Raw genomic sequence first — 19,602 nt, 5'->3', positions numbered from 1 at the left:
AGGACAACTCTTTCACTTACATAATTTCAATTTTGAAGACTTAACTTGGTAAACAATTAACCAAATTAACATTAATTATTTACATTAGTCAATTAAAGTATAGAGTCATTAAAATACTTCCCCTATTTCTCTGCACCTATTACGTGTATTTCAATGTTCTTTTTTGCCTTATATATATATCTCCTAAGTATCCTGATAAAGATAGAATTCTGTTTTGCTATTAGGCAACAGTTGCTAAATTACTGATGTTCATAAAAGCACAGAATCAGAATTCTGGAACCACGAGACACTTCGAGTGGTTCAGGTCTATGCCTCTTGGCAGCACTATATGGCCCTTTCAAAACAATAAATTCAGTATTTCTGGAATGCTCCAGGGTATCTTTAAATCAGGCCAGGGAGTGAAAAAAAAAATACAGCCAACTCTCAATAACAATGGAAGGTAGGATGGAGAAGTAAAATCTGAAGATCTAAAAAAATCTTATTTTAATTAATAACCTCAATCCCCTGTCTTAGCAAACATTTGACTTGAAAAATTTTTAAATTTTTGTCAGATTAAAAAAGGACTTGAATTTTACTTTTTCTCTGCCCCCTCTCCAAATACTACAGAGGAGGTCCTAACAAGAATTGTATAGTCTGATATATGTAGCTGCAAAGATGGAAACATATTTTTACATCTAGCTTTTCCAATTCACGTATTTAGAACCATCCATATCATATTCCAGGTATATGAGGGGCCATATATATTTTCATCTTTGCATAAAAGGATGATTTTATGATTTGTTTAAAAAGTGGTTATTCCTATAGCAATGAATGACTACTTACCATACTCAATAACAGCAGTTACATCCAATTCTTCTGATTTTGTAATAATCTACAACTTAGTACTTACCAAATTACATTTTCCTTAGAATGTAACACTTGCAAGTGATATGAATTGAAGATGATAGTTTTACTTAACATCAGAATAATTCATGATGAAAGCCAATGCCTTGATAAGTTGGGCGTAATAAGACTAAGGCTTACAACAGCTGCCTCTCCTGATTCTTAAGTGTGTAGAGTTAAACACTGTACTATTCTGCCTCAGTCCTGCTCTAGCAATCATCATTCAATTGCCTCATTAGACTGATGCAAAATATATATCTTATAAAGTTCATCATATGAACTGCTTTAATTAGCAACAAGTAATGTCTAATTTTAATAAAGAATTAAGAATAATGAAATATCTGAAAACACGCCATTCTTCAAATACATTAAGTACAGCAGAATCTCTTATACAAAGCAGGCGTGCCACAGTGCAAGATCAAAAAGGTGACATACTTATGTTGCTATATGTTTACAAGGAAGCCAACTGGGATTTGACCAAAACCAAAGTTAAACCCAGTATATTTCAGATAAAAGGCATCAGAAGAAAAGTGCAATAAAGGGACAAGTAACAAAAGTTAAATTTATGATAGCTTATCCATTTACTTGCCTTTATAAAGAATGATCATTAGATTCTAAAAAGCAGTATTATATCAGTTTCAAATGCATAATTCCAACTTCTTATAAACTCTACTTTCATTAAGAAAATCAGTTTTCAGCCAGGCGTGGTGGCTCATGCCTGTAATCCTAGCACTCTGGGAGGCCGAGGCAGGTGGATCATTTGAGCTCAGGAGTTTGAGACCAGCCTGAGCAAGAGTGTGATCCCATCTCTACTAAAAAAATAGAAAGAAATTAGCTGGACAACTAAAAATATATATATTTATAAAAAATTAGCCAGGCATGGTGGCTAATGTGCCCATAGTCCCAGCTACTCAGGAGGCTGAGGCAGGAGGATCGCTTGAGCCCAGGAGTTTGAGGTTGCTGTGAGCTAGGCTGACGCCATGGCACTCTAGCCAGGGCAACAGAGGAAGACTCAAAAAAAAAAAAGGAAGAAAATCAGTTTTCTATTCATTGAAAGTAAAATCTCTTTAAATAGTGGTGAAAAGAAAACAAATGCCTGAATTAAATATCTGAATTTAAATATTACACCAGGCTCTATAATATTTATACTTCATTATATTTGTGGGGATAAGACTTGACCTTTGCAATGGCATTTTATTTTATTTTTTATTCATGTATAAGAAAAATTTAATAAAGAAACCATATATAAGTAAAAATCAATTTATTTTAAAATATGTCATTGGTATTACTATGTGCACACTTTAAAAATCAGTATTTCTGCTTAAAATTCAAATACTTTTCATGGGAGAAACATTTCCCTAATTATATCCAAAGTTAAGATAATTGTGGAAAATATTTGGCAGTGTAATTTAAACAGTAAATACCTCTCTACAACAATTAAAAAAAGTTGGTCTTTGAAAAATAAGTAAATTAAAATAATTCTGTTGGTTAAATTCTTCCACAGAAAATAACACACCCCAAAATAGTAGTTCTGAGTATTGTATAATTTCCACTTAGATTTATAAGACTAAGTCTAGCAAATATTTAAGCATTACTGAAAATCTGAACTTTTCCAGGATATATTAAAATGAGAATAGAAAAAAAAAAATCAGTGAAACAATTGTCTTAGTACTTTTATCATTCTTACGTATTATATAAAATCTTACATATTAATACAAAATTATTCAGTTTTATAACAGAATCTATAAGTAGTTCTATGTTAACAAGGAACCATATTGTTAAAATTATTTAAAGACAACATTTTGATATGTCAGAAACTAGAACAATGTCCTCTGTGGTCATCGCTCATAAAACTACTACTAAATAAAAACAATAAACAGGAAAAAATGCTGTATATAAAATTTGATAAATATACTGTGTTCTCATTATCAAAATTCTGGGCTCTCCTAACTTACAATATACTAATACCTCAATCAGGTCCATAGAGGACTGTGTATATAGCAAGGGTGTTGCCATACAAAAGTGAACAGGTAGAAATATTAGAATGTGACATGGTAAGGTAAAAAAAAATGACTAAGTCATATAGCAATTACATAAAATACTGGGCTTCTTCTCAGTGATTGAATAGGCCGTTCAATGACTTGTTATTTTCCCTGCTAGTTTATTATATTTGAATGCTACAGAAAGACAGCAATAAAGTTCATTGGATACAAATATTCAAATTCTTCACTTACCTCATCTGGGTTGGCATTAAAGGTGAGGCTGCCTTCATCCAGCTGCATATACAATTTTCTAAAGGAAAATCCTAAAGGTGGGTTCTTATTGTATATGGAACAGTGACCCCAAGTGGATTTGCACAACCTGTAAGAGAAAATGAGACAAGAAAATATTACTATACTTAATTTCCTAAGTTAAACATGCATATATATAATGAAATAGTAACATGAAATAATATAAAATTGGATTTTGTAGCCCCCAAATTTAAAGTTTTTAAGTTTGTACTTGTTTTTTATTTACTAGAATATGACAGATGCCTTAAATTTAGCAATTTTGACAGCACCTAATAACTGTGAGTTATAAAGATTAATAATATTCATGAGTACTATCTGAAGGTAAACATAACTATTAACAATAATAGTAACAATAGCTACAATTTACTGAGTGCTTCCTAGATATCAGGCACTATTTTAAGTATTTTAATGTATTAGCCTGCTTAGTCTTCATAACAATCTTATGATGTTGATGCTACAGATACAAAACAGAGAGACAAAAATGTTGTCCAAGTTCACAAAGCTAACATGTATAGGTGTAGGATTTCAACCCAATGAGTCTTAATCCAGAGCTTGTAATCTTAACCAAGAAGCTAAATGGAATTTATTAAGTAATCTATGTGCTCTATTGTGAAGCAAAACTTAAGTCAGGGGAAAAGATTGCTGGGCAGGGGGACAATCTTTTGGTTTTCAAACAATATATTAATATATATTACAACTGATAAATTAAACACAGAAATTGTTTGTAGGGCCAGGATTGGTGGTTCATGCCTGTAAACCTAGCAGTCTGGGAGGCGGAGGCAGGAGGATTGTCTGAGGCCAGAAGTTTGAGACCAGTCTGAGCAAGAGTGAGACCTTGTCTCTACTAAAAATAGAAAAAATTAGCCAGCTGTGGTGGCGCGTGCCTGTAGTCCCAGCTACCCAGAAGGCTGAGGCAGGAGAAAGGCTTGAGCCCAGGAATTTGAGGTTGCAGGGAGTTATGATGACACCACTGCATGCACTCTAGTAAGTAAAAGCTGTGGTGTTAAGTATAGCTGTTTTTAAGATACTGTTTCAAAAACACTGGTTCTTTATTATCACTGTGATACATGATTGTTTAAAAATTATATAAAACCTGTAATATTAACCATTAATAACTATTTTCTGCAGATTGGGGTAGTTGTTTCCAACTCTGCACAGAGGCAATAGCTACTGGATATTATTTGAAAGCTAAATTTTATCTTACTATAATCTCTGGAAATTCTGGATATATACCATAGAGCCTTAAATATAAGTGCATTATCCTAGAGACACAGAGAATACTGAAATTATATCCTGATACAATTTTAATGAGTCTTTGCCTCAAAATTATTTGATTTGTTGTGTTCAAAAATACCTGCTACTTGTTGAGACAAACAAAAGAGCTTCACTTTCTGATGTTCATTATTGACTTTTGTCTCATGCTTCCTTCTTTTCTCACACACACACACATACATACACGCACACAAAGTACAGGACAACATTATTGTCTCAGCCTATAACATCAAAAATTGTGAGGATAAGTGGGTAAAACATCTAATTTGAGACTATGCTCTTAATAGTTAATTTATATCATTGCATTATTTTTACCTACCAAATGAAATCATTGATTCTAAAACTGTAAGTATAATAAATTGTTTAGGAAATTATCAGTATTTTAGCAGTCTCTTCAATCTAGTCCTATAACTTTCAAGTTTTCTGTGCAAGCAACAGAACCCCAACCAACATCAATAAGTATTCAACACATCTAAAGGTAAAATAAAAAGTAAGCCAGCCTTTAATTTCAAATGGAAGCAATTTATCATTAAGAAAAAAAATCCAAGTGCCATAAAAATAGGCATAATTATATGGCGAACAGCAATGGAAGCATTTCTTTCAGAGATGAAAGATTCAAATTAAAACCCCAAATAAAGAATACATTCTGATTGAGTTCAGGATAAACTTAGCAATAAACTTATTTTAAAGTTCAAATATAGAAACACAAATTAAATTTGTGGGGAATACTAAAATGTAGACAAAATATTATAAAGAATGAGCCAGTTTAAAAATATTTTCATTTCCTCTTATACTCATGATTAAAAAATTAATAACTGTTATTTATTTTAAACACTACTAATTAATAGAATTTCTTCTCAAATAGTACTTCACTCAGACAAAACAATGAAAGAATAACAAAATGGTATGGATCATTTTTATCTATTTAAAGACTGAGAAATGATTTATAATTTATACTATAATTCTGTGACATCAGGAAGTCTAAATTAGGAATGTCATTACCGAAAATATATTTTTAATAAAGTTTGTCAATTTAGATTAATTTATTAATTCTCTCAGATTTCCAGTTAGAAATTATTTGAAGTCTCAGAAAGACTTTGTTTTTAGATATGTTCTATATCTTTATGAAAGTCCCATTTTAAAATAATGAGACTTAAACTTTGGTAAAGAATGCTAGAAAATCTGAGATCCAGTGATTATTCTGTGTTTGGTAACGTTTTCAGGACTCAATAGAAAAAAAAAAAAACATGTACCTACAATTTTTTGTAAGTACATGATGCTATTTAAGGAGTAAGTTAGGTTCAATAAAACAGATCCTATTCTACCAAAGATGATTAGGTTTGTAGTTTAAATTTAAACTGGTATAATAGCTGCTGGAATTTCTATAATCTACTTTAAGTGCATTAAGTAAATTGTTTATCTCCTTGCTTTCTAATATTTGCCTACTTCATTTACCATTGAAATGGTGGTTAGGAAAAATAAAAAGCAGATGAAATTTTCACCAGTTGATGCTAACAAGCACCTCTGATAAAAAGAAATATATAAATAAGTAAACACAAATACACATATACTCTACTTGTAACCAATGAAAACAATAACATTTGAGAACTAATAATTGATTTTTAAGTATGCCTATCTTCCAATGGGATACCATGGGAAGCACAAACTATACCGGTGTATAAACTGTCCAAGTTTTGAATTAGAAATTCTCACTTCATAATTTTATTTTTAGAATAAACTGACAATTTCTGATTTATAATAAACTGATATATCTCAATAGGTAACCTCTCTTCTAACTGTAAAATCATTATTCTTTTTTCTTTCCTATCATCTTTCTTTTCCCAGTATCAAATTTGACTATGATGATAACTATATTTTTATTTTTCCAGGTTTTAATAAAGAGCAACTCAAAGTACAAGCCCAAGTTAAAAGAAAACATTTAATAATGTACGTTATAAGAAGAATATTTAAGCATAATTATGTTTAGAGATATCTGAATCAAATATCAGAGGGTTTAACTTACCCTTGCCAGAGAAGTTCATCATTAGCGAGGTCCTGCCAAACACATGAAGCCAAGCAGAGGTCAGTTGCATTAAGGTAGGACAAGATGGTAAAGCTTAGCTCAGGAGGTAACATTTCCAAATTAATGAATCCTTCCTGTTCTTTAGATTTTCTTGCCTTCAAAAGATGATATATGTCAATGCCTCCTTGGACTTGTTTACGATGATTGGTGTTAGAAATGTTGCTTGCAGCCATTCTCCTGCTCTGCTCTCTGGTGAGGTAGCCTTGCTCACTATAACTTTCCTGTTGTAGCTGCTGGTTTCTGGCCACTCTCCACAGCCCCTGACCCATCTGCAAGCCTGGGAGAAAGCTAGAATGTAATAAGGGTGATATTAAAAAAGTAACACATCTTTCCCAGTGGTATAACAAATCTGACATGAAGCATTCATTTATCAGAATTAAAATTCCTCATTAAAGCCTATTAAAACCAGTAGTATATCACAAAGAATAGCTGGAACATTATAAGTACAAAACTTGGACAGAGAAAGTTTTAGAAATATTTGGATTGGTCATCACCTTTATCCCAGTTTGGTAACTACTTTTAAAGTCCACAGTTGACATAATCATTTTTCACGTGGTAAGATTTAAAAGTTACTGATGTCCTAAATACTCTTACAAATTATAATTATGTGGACTTATGGGCCAGTATTAAATACAGCTCTGATCAGAGCACAGGACTTTAGTTAAAAGGCCTCCAGACCCTGCTTTTTATCACAATTGAGGCCAAGCTAAGCTAGCCCCTTTTAACCAAACTCCCAGATGCATAACAGCTGTGAAACAGGCTTTTAGTTTAATTCTTGCCAGTCTACACTTATGTTGTAGACTGTAATAAAATGTAACATAGGCCCTGAAGTCTAATTCAGAAACCTTATAAATTAGACACCTAGAACTCCATGATAAATAGCTCAGTAATAGCTGACTATTTGGTTTTGTTGCTTTAAATTAAAAATTATAATTTAGACAATTTTCCAATTCTTCTCCACACAGCCCTACAGATTCTTCAGAGGTACCTGGGAAAAGACAGGAGAAGAAGGTTTACTCCAGTCTCCCGCAACTCCATTTGACCTTCAACCCAGAGCATCTCTACATTTACCTGTTATATATATTGACTTCCCAATATACAAACCATCCATGTGTATATTTACTAAATTACTGGCTATTGTTTGGGTAATGGCCACTAGATTAGGTCATCTGCTGATCAAAACTGAGAAAAACAGTCCAGGATAATTTTTAACTCTTCCTCCTCCTTACGTCGCACTGCTGGGAATCCCAGCAGCTTAAGCTATAAAGGGGTGGGGGAAGGTACAAAGAGAAGAAATATATTAATGATTTTTAAATGGGGAAAATTTGTTTTATGCTAAAAAAGCACAAAAGATACCCCTTCTCTCCCTACTACATATACCACAATGATGGTATCAGTTCCTAAATTAGTGGTAAAGCTATATAAATTAATTTCTTAAAAATACAGAATATCAAGAAAATGAAAAGACGAGCCATAAACCAAAAGAAAATCTTTCCAAAACACACATATGACAATGGACTGGTATCCAAAAATATACAAAGAACTCTTAGAACTCAACAATACCAAAAAAAAAAAAAAACACTTTAAAAATGGGCAAGTGATCTTAATAGACACCTCATCAAAGAAAATATACAATGGCAAATAAGCATATGAAAAGATGTTCAACATCATGTTGTCATTAGGGAATTGCAAATTAAAATGGGATACTAGTACACGCCTATGAGAATGGTATATACACAACATAATACTGAATGGTGACGAGGATATAGGAATGCAACATGATACAACCACTCCAGACATGGAAGACAATTTGGTAGTTTCTTTCTTTCTTCTGTTTTTTTCTTTTTGTTTTTAGAGACAGGGTCTTACCCTGTTGCCCAAGCTGGAGTGCAGTGGCACAATCATAGCTCACTACAGCCTCAAACTTCTGGGCTCAAGTGATCTTTTTGCCTCAGCCTCCTGAGTAGCTGGGGCCACAGGCATGTACCACCACACCTGGCTAATTAAAAAAAAATTTTTCTGTAGAGATGGGGTCTTGTTAGCTTGCTCAGGCTGGTCTTGAACCAATGGTCTCTATTGATCCTCCCACCTCGACCTCCCAAAGTGCTGGGATTACAGGTGTGAGCCACCGGGCCCAGCCTACTTTGGCAGTTTCTTACAAAACTAAACATACTTTGGTACAGTACATCCATACACTGGAATATTATTTAGCACAAAAAGAAAAGAGCTATAAAGCCATGAAAAGTTATGAAGGAACCTTAAATGCATATTACTAAGTGAAAGAAGTCACTCTGAAAAGGTTTCAATTATAAGACATTCTAGAAAGGGCAAAACTATGGAGAGACAGTAAAAATGATTAACACAGAAGAAATATAGAATGTCAACAAAAATTTATTAAGTACGTAAAGTCTTCAATTTGCTTAATGTTTAAATGTGCCATGTCACATTACAACATAAGTACAACTTAATTGTGACACAAATTTAACATTCTAAGATTCTCTCGATCATAAAGGTTATTTTATTTTTATTACGGCTATTTCTCAATTTAGCAAGACAACATCTAGAAATTGCATTAATTGCTGAGCTCATGTAGCATATTTATTATTATTTTAAATAATTAAAATTTATTTTCTCTTGTTTTTGTCCCAATAAAGGGAAATCATAAAACACAGTAACTATGGGGTCTGAAGTCTCAAGATTTAAGGCATTTATTAACAATTTCTGTGTATTTTTCCTACAGAATCTTTCTAGTGGCATATGGTTAAGCAGCTGTTGTTACTCTCAGGGCTGTTGCTAGGGAACAAAGAATCAGGGTGATTTCCCTAGGCTCTGGACTTTAATGGGGAACACTTAAATTGAGCACTGGATAATGTGACTCAGAAAGCATCCGGCAGGTATAAAGAGGTAAAGCTAGCAGCTGGTACTTAAAAAAAAAAAAAATGATGGGGACAGTGGAAGGTTAAGGCTCACGCACACATAGTGTACAATGTATACATTCAGACAAATAAAACTGAAAACTGCAAGATTAGACCTCATTTTCTATCCTACTGCTAAACAATACTGCCAATTGCCCCTTTGGGACTTTCTTCTCCTTTTAAAGCAGTTCTTGATACTGAGTAAAAATGTAGTATGATAAACCACTCCAAGAATCTTATAAGCTCAGCATTTAGAGAAAGGAAAGGGTGTCTACAGGGTTCCTTCCTCACTCTCCAATCTTCTGTAGGGTAATAACAATGTGGGATATGGCTGTAACTGTCAGAAAAGTGATAAAACTCTCAAAAAGACATGACATCCAGTGTGTTAGTTGTGAAGCACGTCATGGAGGGAGCACAGTGTGCGACCTAAATTTGAATCCTGACTCTGTTACTACTTATAGGACCGTGGGGAAGTTACTTGACTACTAAGTTTTAGTTTTTACATAGATAATGTAGAAAAATAATATCTATAGCTCAAAAGGCTGTTGTATTATGTAAGAGAGTACATATAAAGTTCATTTCATGGTTAATAATCAATACATGTTAGATATTACTTTGTTTTGACAAAATTGTATTTTCATCAAATGAAAATGATGAGCACGTTCATAAAACCTATTTGATGATACTTCAACTGTTCTGATGTCCTGCTTGCCCAGTGAGCTTATTTGTTCATGTTCATGCTTGCATAGCTTTGCAGGACTTGTATATACAATTCTTCATCTCTCTTAGTTATCTCATATTTCAATCATGATTATTTGTTTTTCCTGGAAATGCAATTCTTTTATATCAATGATCAAACCGGAAAAAAATTTTTTTACAAACTGAAAAAAAAAAAAAAGAAGGGCTAAGTTGTTTTCTATTAAAAATTTCAACACTTAGCATGTCTGAGGATAGTGTCAATAGCAATGTCACAAAACAGGTCCTTGTGTTATCATTAATAATCTGTCAACATCTGGCTCTAAAAGAGATGTAAAATATGAAGCAGTTTCATGCTGGGTTCTCACATGATTTCAAATTAATTCTTGAAAACAGATATTTGAACTAAACCAATCAAAACTTGATTTCAAAATACAAAGTCTTCAGATTTGTCTTAACATTTCAATAAAATCTTGTTATAAAGATTTTTAACACCAAAATATAATATGAAATATACAGTACTGTCCTGTCACCTGTAGCATTTGGTCAAAAAAATTCAGCTGTATAGTGAAATCACTGAACATGCAAAGAATTTCACGTTGAAAAAAAAAATTGAACACTAAAAAAAAAATTGAACACTAAATTGAACACTAACACTATATTTGTATTTGGAATCATTAGTTTTGGTGTAAATATGGATTTTGATGAAACTACTGCTGATAATTTATTTGCTCACTAAAAATAGGTCAAGGAAAACTTCTTTCTTGGAAAAATATTTACTCTTATAAGAGCATAATTTGTCTATTTCATAAAAGAAATACAGTTGATCCTTGTTATTCATGATAGTTATTACGGCTTATAAAATTGCTGCAAACAATTAGTGAATATTAAACGATTGTTCCCAGGGAAATTACAGGGTTAGGTTCCTGAAAGCCTCTGGTCACAATATTTTCATCAACTGATCAATATACATCCTTGTATTTTCTCTGTAAGACACATTCCTTAGGAAACTAGAGAAGACTTCAGCACTATGCTAGGGGGCCAGCTTAAACACCAAAGTCACCAAAAAAAAAAAAAAAGGCACAAAAATGTGCCACTAAGGTGCCACTAAGTAAGCCACAAAAGGGATACTTGTTTAAAGTAAGATCTAAAAAAGGGAAAAAAGGCAGAGCCTTGCCTTGTTCAAACTCTGATAGGAATGTCCACCTCAAACAACAAATGTTTTGCAGCTCTGTGCATGTCCGCTAATGACTGCAAAATCACTAAGTACTAATCTGGAAGATACAAATCTTACTGAGTAGGTTAATTCACAAATACAAAATCTACAAATAATGAGAATCAACTGTGAATTAATGCAATTCAACATGCCCCATGCCTTTTCTTCCAAATTTGAATTTATTTTGTTTAAAACTTACATGTTGATAGGATCTATAAAATTCTAAAAAGCTTCAAAATGAAACCAAAGACATTTTTTCTGGGTTTCCAAAAGTAAAAACATAACTTCATTATCATCTGACATAAATTAAAAAATTCATAATTACTTAGGTCATGGAGGAGAAGTTATGCTACCAAAAAATTCTCTAGAAGATTTCAAAGTTGAAACTCTTCCTTTCAAAGGAAAAAAAAAATGATGAGTAAAAAATACCAAGGCAATTAAGACACTATATTTTCTTCTTATTTGTTGGGAATGGTAATAAAATTCATACTTATAACCAAAAACTTTAGATACTTTTAGTGAATATAAATTTATATCTTCAAGAGAATGATTAGCCAAACTAAAACAAATCACAGAACTCCTTTTTAAAATGAAAGAAGTATCAAATGAAGTAATGGCCAAACAGGCAAATGAATACAATCCAAGCATTTCTATTTCCTGAAATTATACAAACATGGCTATCAATTAATTTTAACCATTTTAATACAGTAGTAAAGTAATGCTTCTGGTCTCAGAGTTATTATATACTGTTTGGTTTAGGGGCAACATAATCATATCCAATTCTTCACTGCTACCAACACACTCAGTTAGTATGGCAGTGGACAGGAAACTCAGAAGTCTGACACTAAGGCTTACTGAATGTGGATTGGAACCAACTTGAGTGATCTTAAATACTCAGTGGTACTGTGCATAAATGTGTCACATTGGCTGAGAGCTATTTTAAATTAATCTAATGTATAAGAATTTAATATTTTGGTTTATTATCATATCTTACATTTCAAATTTGTTCCTAAAGTCCTGTGCTGCTGTGGCACAGTAGCTGGGATGATATATATGGAAAGTAACATGATTTTAGGAAGATTAGGAGCACATATATTTATCACCTTCCCCTCTCATTAAGATGACAGAAAAGGAATTTAAAAAGGTAGAAATGACACCTAAAGGAAAAGGAAAACAGGACACTGACTGGATATGAGATTTCAACATATTTCTGTAACAAGAAAAGTGGGAGGAGTGGTCACTAATGAAGCCACGGAAGGAAAGAAGGAGGACTGTCTCCAGTAGAATAGAGAGGGAAGCAGAAGCTTATGTATCTTTCAGAACCCTCAAGATGGGACTTTAAAACAGGACTTCAAAACAGAATAATGAAGAGAGAAATCAGAGGGAAATAAGCAACAAAAACCAGGGGTTTAACATCTCTGGATCACTGTTTCCTACCTGCACACTAACAATAAAAATATTCCCCCTTTATGATTTTCATGAGAAATTAAAAAAACAATGTGTGTATATGGAACACTGGACCACAGTCTCTCCCTCAACGCACATTCATCATGTGTCTAGAATGCTCAGGCACCTACCCCAACCCGTTTCCCTAGCCCAGGCAAAATGAAAAAGCATTTTATCAAAAGAAATGGAATGAAACTAGAGAAAAGACTCCCTACCACCACTCTCCTAATATTTCCAAGTGGACCAGCATGGCTGTCAAACCAATCACCTCAAAGCAAGGGCAACAAGCCCTACAGGGTGCATATATCTATAAGTTGCTTTTTATTGACTCAAAGACCCAATGTTCAATCATTAAAATGTGGCTGAAATACCTACATAACAATTACTTGGTTTATTTTTTCCTGATTTCACCCAGTGACTCATCAGTAAAAGTTAACAATATTCACTTAAATAGAGACATAATTATAAAATCTTATACTCTACATATTACATATTTGGGGGCTTTGCCTACACTAGATACTCACTGAAGTTCTGCTATAGACAAATGTGGTGAAAAGTTGCACCTTTCTCCCAACTTTCACCTTTGCAGTCCATTTAGGACTCCCTTAAGGGCTACCAAGAAACTCCTAAGGCACTGTTTCTTAAACTCGTATTAATGAGCTAAAAACAAATCAAAATAAAACAATGAGATAATGTCAAAAGCAACGTTAGAAACTAATTTGAAGGCAGCTCCCATTGGCTAAACCCAGGACAATTTGGGCATCAAAATAAAAGTGACAGTAATGAATTAGTCATCTCTTGGTATCTGCAGGTGATTGGTTCTAGAACCACTCCAATACTGTACCCCTACAGATACCAAAACTCATGGATGCTCAAGTCCCTCATATATAATGATGTAGTATTTGCATATAACCTATGTACATCCTCATGTATACTTTAAATCTCTAGATTATTTATGATATCTAATATAATGTAAACGCTATATAAATAATTGTTATACTGTATTTTTTATTTGTATTATTTTCTATTGCTTCAGGTGTTTTCCTAATATTTTCAACTGCAGGTTGGTTGAATCCTTGGATGTGAGACCTGCAGAAACTTAGGGCTGACTGTATAACATATCACATAAAATAAGAATCCAAGAGTCTGCACTAATGATAAATAATTATATAAACAAAGAGAAGGGAAAGCTCTTTCTTACAGTAGAATGCTGACTAATAAAGATAGGAAAAATAATGGAAGTAGAAAAATCACCATTTTACAACCATCAGAGGAAAAATAATATAGAGGTTTTCTTGACATTGCTACTGTGGAGAGTGATTTTTAAAGGTGGAGCTCCAATTATGCCATAGCGTGCTATGTTATCTTAGTTATTTCAAAGTTCTAAGCTTCTCATTCCTATAAAATGGGGGAAATCACTTCCACCTATTTTATAGTGCAGCTATGTGCCTTAAATAAGATAATGTGTATAAAAGCATCTTTTAATTGGTAAAGCAGTATGTAGTTTCTGGCCTGATTTTTTTTTAAAGCAAACAACTGAGAAAATTATTTTGTTCTGAAGTGATTTTGGATGTAGTTTTCTCATTTAAAAAAGTAGTTTTAGTCGATACAAATCTGTTATAGCATAAAAGAGCTGCCACTTAGAAAGCAGTACAAACTGCAGATTAATTACCAACAACTATACAGGTTATAAATTTATTAAAATTTATGACAATGATAAGTTTTCTATACTTTTTACTTCTAGTAGATCACTACATTTCTAAAAGAGATGGTATTCTTGATTGACTATCTGTAACGTTTTGTTCTCTTTTCAAAAGAGTAGAGTATTCCTAAAAGAATAAAATTGAAGTTTTATTAATAGCTATTGGTATATACAATCTAAAGCCTATCTCTAAAATATTAAGCACTTTTATTCAAAACATCCCTATGTAACAAGTTAAATACCAAATAAAGTACTATTCATATAAGAAAAGGGTAACTAATGCTTTTATTAATAGTAATTTCATGGCACTGAGCATTTAAATGGTATATGCGGTAGAGACAACTACATGTAATGAAGAATGGTTTACATACTATTTGGGCATATTCAAATCTACACAATGGAAGACGGGAAAAATAGAAAGGAGTCTGGAAGTCTCAAAAACGCATTCTGCTTTAAATACTTTCATTTGAAACAAACCAATTCCATAAAGCTTCCTGAGCAACCAGTGTTAAATCATTAGTATGTGATGATTGACAAATGAATAGCCTCATTTAAATACTCATTATAAATGGTTACTTTTCTTCAATATTTCTTAGGCATCTAAATAGTGGAATTTATAAATAAATGTCTTATCTCAGATAAAGGTCTAAAATATGTACTAAAATGGTTACCTCTAAAATACAAATCCTACTAACAATTAAGGAAATTCACTTATTTATATCCTTTTAGAAATTTTCAATGTTTTTCAAGTAAAAGGTAACAATTCTATTTCTGGTCATCTTAACAGTTTTAAAAATCTTTAAGTGATATCATGTGATATTATTTAATGGCATAAGAACGTGGGAGAGTCTGTGACAAAATATTTTCTATGAGATATTTAGAATCAAATCAGCAGCCCAACATTTATTTCTCCACTTCCAAAAGAACAGACCACCAAAGTAGTTTAGAACAGACTGGGTAGAGAAATAAAAAAAAAAAAAAAAGAAAAGAAAAGAAAAAACCTACTAACCAATCACATCCCTAAAATTTAAAGGCAACAACTGTAGAGAAATGAAGGAACGGTAAGTCCACAAGGAGGTCTTTCTAAGGAGAAAAGGGAAATAGCTAAGTACTAAGAGGTCACAAGGTACATTAAACACATAAAAAAACCCCACTCATTAAATTTAAAGATCTGGTCCTGCAAGAGCAGTTTTTGTTACTAAAAGGCATACCATTGGAGGTTTTGTGTTTTTTTTAATTCAAAAAGATTTACAATATTACTTTGTTTTCTGAAGGATTTTTCCTGTTCTTTAATTTCATTCTATAATGTATTAACCAAATACCATCTAAACAAATTTAAAAATTAAGATGTGTTATTTGAATGTAACCAAAAATCTGAGAATTTTAGGCTTATTTAATTTTTTCGGTTTGTTTTACAAGAAATGTTCTACTATTTTAATATTTAAACAAAATAAATATCATACTTTTCACTAGCATTATTTTTAATTATATGGTTCTTACTTAACTGCATTACTACTTATTTAGCAAGATTATAATCAGCAGCAGTCATGGCATCATATCCCAATCTACCTCTTTGGTGCACACCACACCCCTATGCCCACTAACCAAAAGGGCCATTCCTATGAGTGCTGTGGAATTAAAAAACAAAACAGAACAAAACAAAAATAGCAATTCTCATGGAATTGCTTTTATGCAAATAAGACAGGTATTAAAATAAAATATTAAGGGCAGCCTGAAATAGGAAGAAGGTCAGAAATGAGATGAAAAAACATTTAATAGTAAGAGACAGAAAACACGGATTTGATTCAACCTCCTTCTTTAACTAGCAGTGAGCATCAGGCAAGTCACTTAAATTTGAAGTTTCAGTTTCCTCACCTGTAAAATAAGGACTTTGAATAGATGATCCCCAGGGTCTCTTTTAGCTATAAAATTCTACAGTTTCAATAACTATTAGGCAACAGAAAGAAATAAAAGACATCCAAAATGCAAAGAAGCAAAATTACCTCTGTTTGCAATTATAATCTTATATGTATAAAAACCTAAAGATTCTAAACAAAAAACTTAGGACTAATAAATGAATTCAGCAAAGTAACAGAATACAAAGTCAACACACAAAAATCAGTTGTGTTTCTATACACTAACAATGAATAGCCTTAAAAGGAAATTAAGAAAACACTTCTATTTACAAGGAATCAAAAAGAATGAAATACTTATGATTTCACCAAGGAAGTGAAAGGCTTCTACAATGAATGCTAAAAAACACTGGTGAAAGAAATGAAAGACATAAAAATAATAAATGGAAGCACACTCCATGTTCATGGATTAGAAGACAATATTGCTAAGATGTCAATACTACTACCCAAAGCGCTCTATAGGTACAATGCAATCTCTGTTAAAATACCAAGGACCTTTTTCACAGAAACAGAAAAACCCATCCTAAAATTCACATGGAATCACAAAGGACCACTAATAGCCAAAACAATCTTGAAAAAGAAGAACAAAGCTGGAAGACTCACACTTCCTGATTTCAAAACTTATTACAAAGCTGCAGTAACCAAAACAGTGTGGTGCTGGCATAAAGACAGACACAGAGAACAATGGAATACAATAAAGTACCCAGAAATAGACCCTCACGTAATATGGCCAAAAGATTTTTGACAAGGGTATCAAGACCATTTAATGGAGGAAAGAACAGTGTTTTCAACAAATGGTGCTGAGAAAACTGAATATCCACATGCAAAAGAATGAGGTTAGAGCCTTACTCAACACTATACGTGAAAATTAACTCAAAATGGATGAAAGAAAAATGTAAGAGCTAAAACTATAAAACTTTTAGAAGAAAAAATAGGGCAAAAGCCTCAAAATGATTTGGATTTGGCAATGATTTTTTCGATATGACACCAAAGGCATAGGCAACAAAAGAAAAAACAGACCAACTGAATGTCATAAACATTTAAAAAATGTGTACATCAAAAGACAGTATCAACAGAGTAAAAAGGCAACCCACAGGATGGGAGATAATATTTACAAATCACATTACCTGATAAGAAATTAATATCTAGAATATATAGAGAACTCCTAAAACTCAACAACAAAAAAATTTGACTTAAAAACGGGCAAATGACTTAAATAGACATTTCTTCAAAGAAAACATACAAATGTCCAATAATTACATGAAAATACACTCAACATCACTAATCATTAGAGAAATGCAAATCAAAACTACAATGAGATAACCACCTTACACCCATTAAGATAGCTACTACCAAAAAAACATTCCTTGGCAAGGATGTGGAGAAATTGGAACCCTTGTGCACTGTTGGCGGGAATGTAATATGGCATAGCCGCTGTGTAAACAGTATGGGGCTTCCTCAAAAAATTTAAAAATAGAATTACCATGTGATCTAGCAATTCCACTTCTAGGTATATACCCAGAAGAACTGAAAGCAGGGTCTGGAAGAGCTATTTGTACATCCATGTTCATAGCAGCATTATTCACAACAGCTAAAACATGGAAGCAACCCAAGTATCCACCAACAGATGAATAGATATGCAAAATGTGACACATACATACAATGGAATGTTATACCGCCTTAAAAAGAAAGGAAATTCTAACATATACGACAACACAGATGAAACTTGAGGATGTTATGACTAGTGAAATGAGCTAGTCACAAAAAGACAAATAATGGATGATCCCACTTTTATGAAGTATTTAGAGTAGTCAAAATCAGAGACAGAAAGTAGAATGGTGATTGCCAGGATCTGGAAATGGGTGTGAGGATGGGGAGTTATTGTTTAATAAGTATAGAGTTTCAGTTTTACAAGATTAAAGAGCTATGGAGAAGGCTGGTGGTGATGGTGGCATAATATTATGAATGTATTTAAATACCACTGAAATGTATATTTAAAATGGGTAACATGGTAAATTTTACATGTGTATTTTACCACAATTAAAAAATTGGAAAAACAATTCTATGATTCTATAAAAACAACATGAGTGGGGAAAAAACTCTAAAAAATGAATAATAAAATGAAGAGATGATAAAGATGGAAGGGTCATGCAATGAGCATCTGTCCTTCCCAGCTTTTTTCCCCCCATGTTCATGACTTCTCTTATATAAATCCCTACTCCCTATGAGCAGATAGGGTGTCTCTAAGGTTGGCTTACTTGCTAAAATCTGGTTCCTTCAATCAAATAGTTTATGAAACCCTATGCATTCTATTCTTGAAGAATACACAAACTACTGATCACAGAGTTAAACTCCCTAAACTTGTTGCCTAAATCTGAAGCTACAAATATATTTTTAATCTCTGTATCACTAAAAAGTACTTGCTCCAAATATGATATAAACTTAAGTCAGTCAAGAATGGTTTAGTTTATTATAGAATTCATGTCAAGAAATTTGTCAGAAAAACAAAACAATGAGAGAGAAAAAATAGAAAAAGAAACAGGGAACGTATATTTCCAGAAATAGATGTCTTTCATTAAAATTCTTTTAAAATATTACGTAAGTAAAATAATTCAGTGAAAAAGTAACATGAGTTAGCTGTATATTTCTTAGCCTTCAGTATTAATGACTAATGGGTCAGTTAATGGAATAGCTTCAGTTTCTAAATTTGAATCAAAATGTAGAAAAAAATTAGTTGTAAATTAGCGGTTAGTTAAATAATGGACTATAAAGTTATAAATCTGAATGACTAATTTCAGTGCACTTTGATCAAAGGAAAGATAGATTTCTTGATAATTCAATGTGTTTATACTGTGAAACGAGGAAAATCTCTCTTAACTTAGCAAAAGCACAGTAAACACAGGCAAAGTTTCCCAAGAAAAATAATAATAAATAAAAAATAATAAATAAAATAAAAAATAAATAAAAAATAATAAAATTTCCGCCCTCTTCAGAGAGCAGGAAAAAAAAACCCTACAAAAAAACTTTTTCCAAAAGAGATACTGCTAGTACAAGTTTGTTATTTCTTTACAACCTGGCATTTTTCCTTGTCTGACCACATTTCTCTTGGACACATTTTGCTCAGTTATTCCTATTAACTCCTAAAGTGTTCACCCAGGGTATCTACATTAGGCAGCTTCTAAAATG

At 32.4% G+C, this 19,602-nt stretch overlaps 1 protein-coding gene across 2 annotated transcripts in view; it reads right to left on the bottom strand.

The window, feature by feature from the left end:
* The window catches only part of FBXO8 (F-box protein 8), a 37,888-nt gene that overhangs the window by 16,367 nt on the left and 1,919 nt on the right, over positions 1 to 19,602 (bottom strand). Inside the window, exons 2-3 of one of the 2 annotated variants that reach the window (XM_045552486.1) lie at positions 6,469 to 6,816; positions 3,117 to 3,243 (exon numbers count right to left, since the gene is read on the bottom strand). In XM_045552486.1, coding sequence (XP_045408442.1) covers positions 3,117 to 3,243; positions 6,469 to 6,797 — 456 coding nt within the window. In that variant the 5' untranslated portion in view covers positions 6,798 to 6,816. The remainder of the gene's footprint in view (positions 1 to 3,116; positions 3,244 to 6,468; positions 6,817 to 19,602) is intronic. The other variant, XM_045552485.1, reaches the window with a different exon arrangement.

Source organism: Lemur catta, chromosome 5, assembly GCF_020740605.2.
Source record: "Lemur catta isolate mLemCat1 chromosome 5, mLemCat1.pri, whole genome shotgun sequence".
NCBI classification, from domain to species: domain Eukaryota; kingdom Metazoa; phylum Chordata; class Mammalia; order Primates; family Lemuridae; genus Lemur; species Lemur catta.
This window is presented reverse-complemented; position numbering and strand designations above follow the sequence as displayed.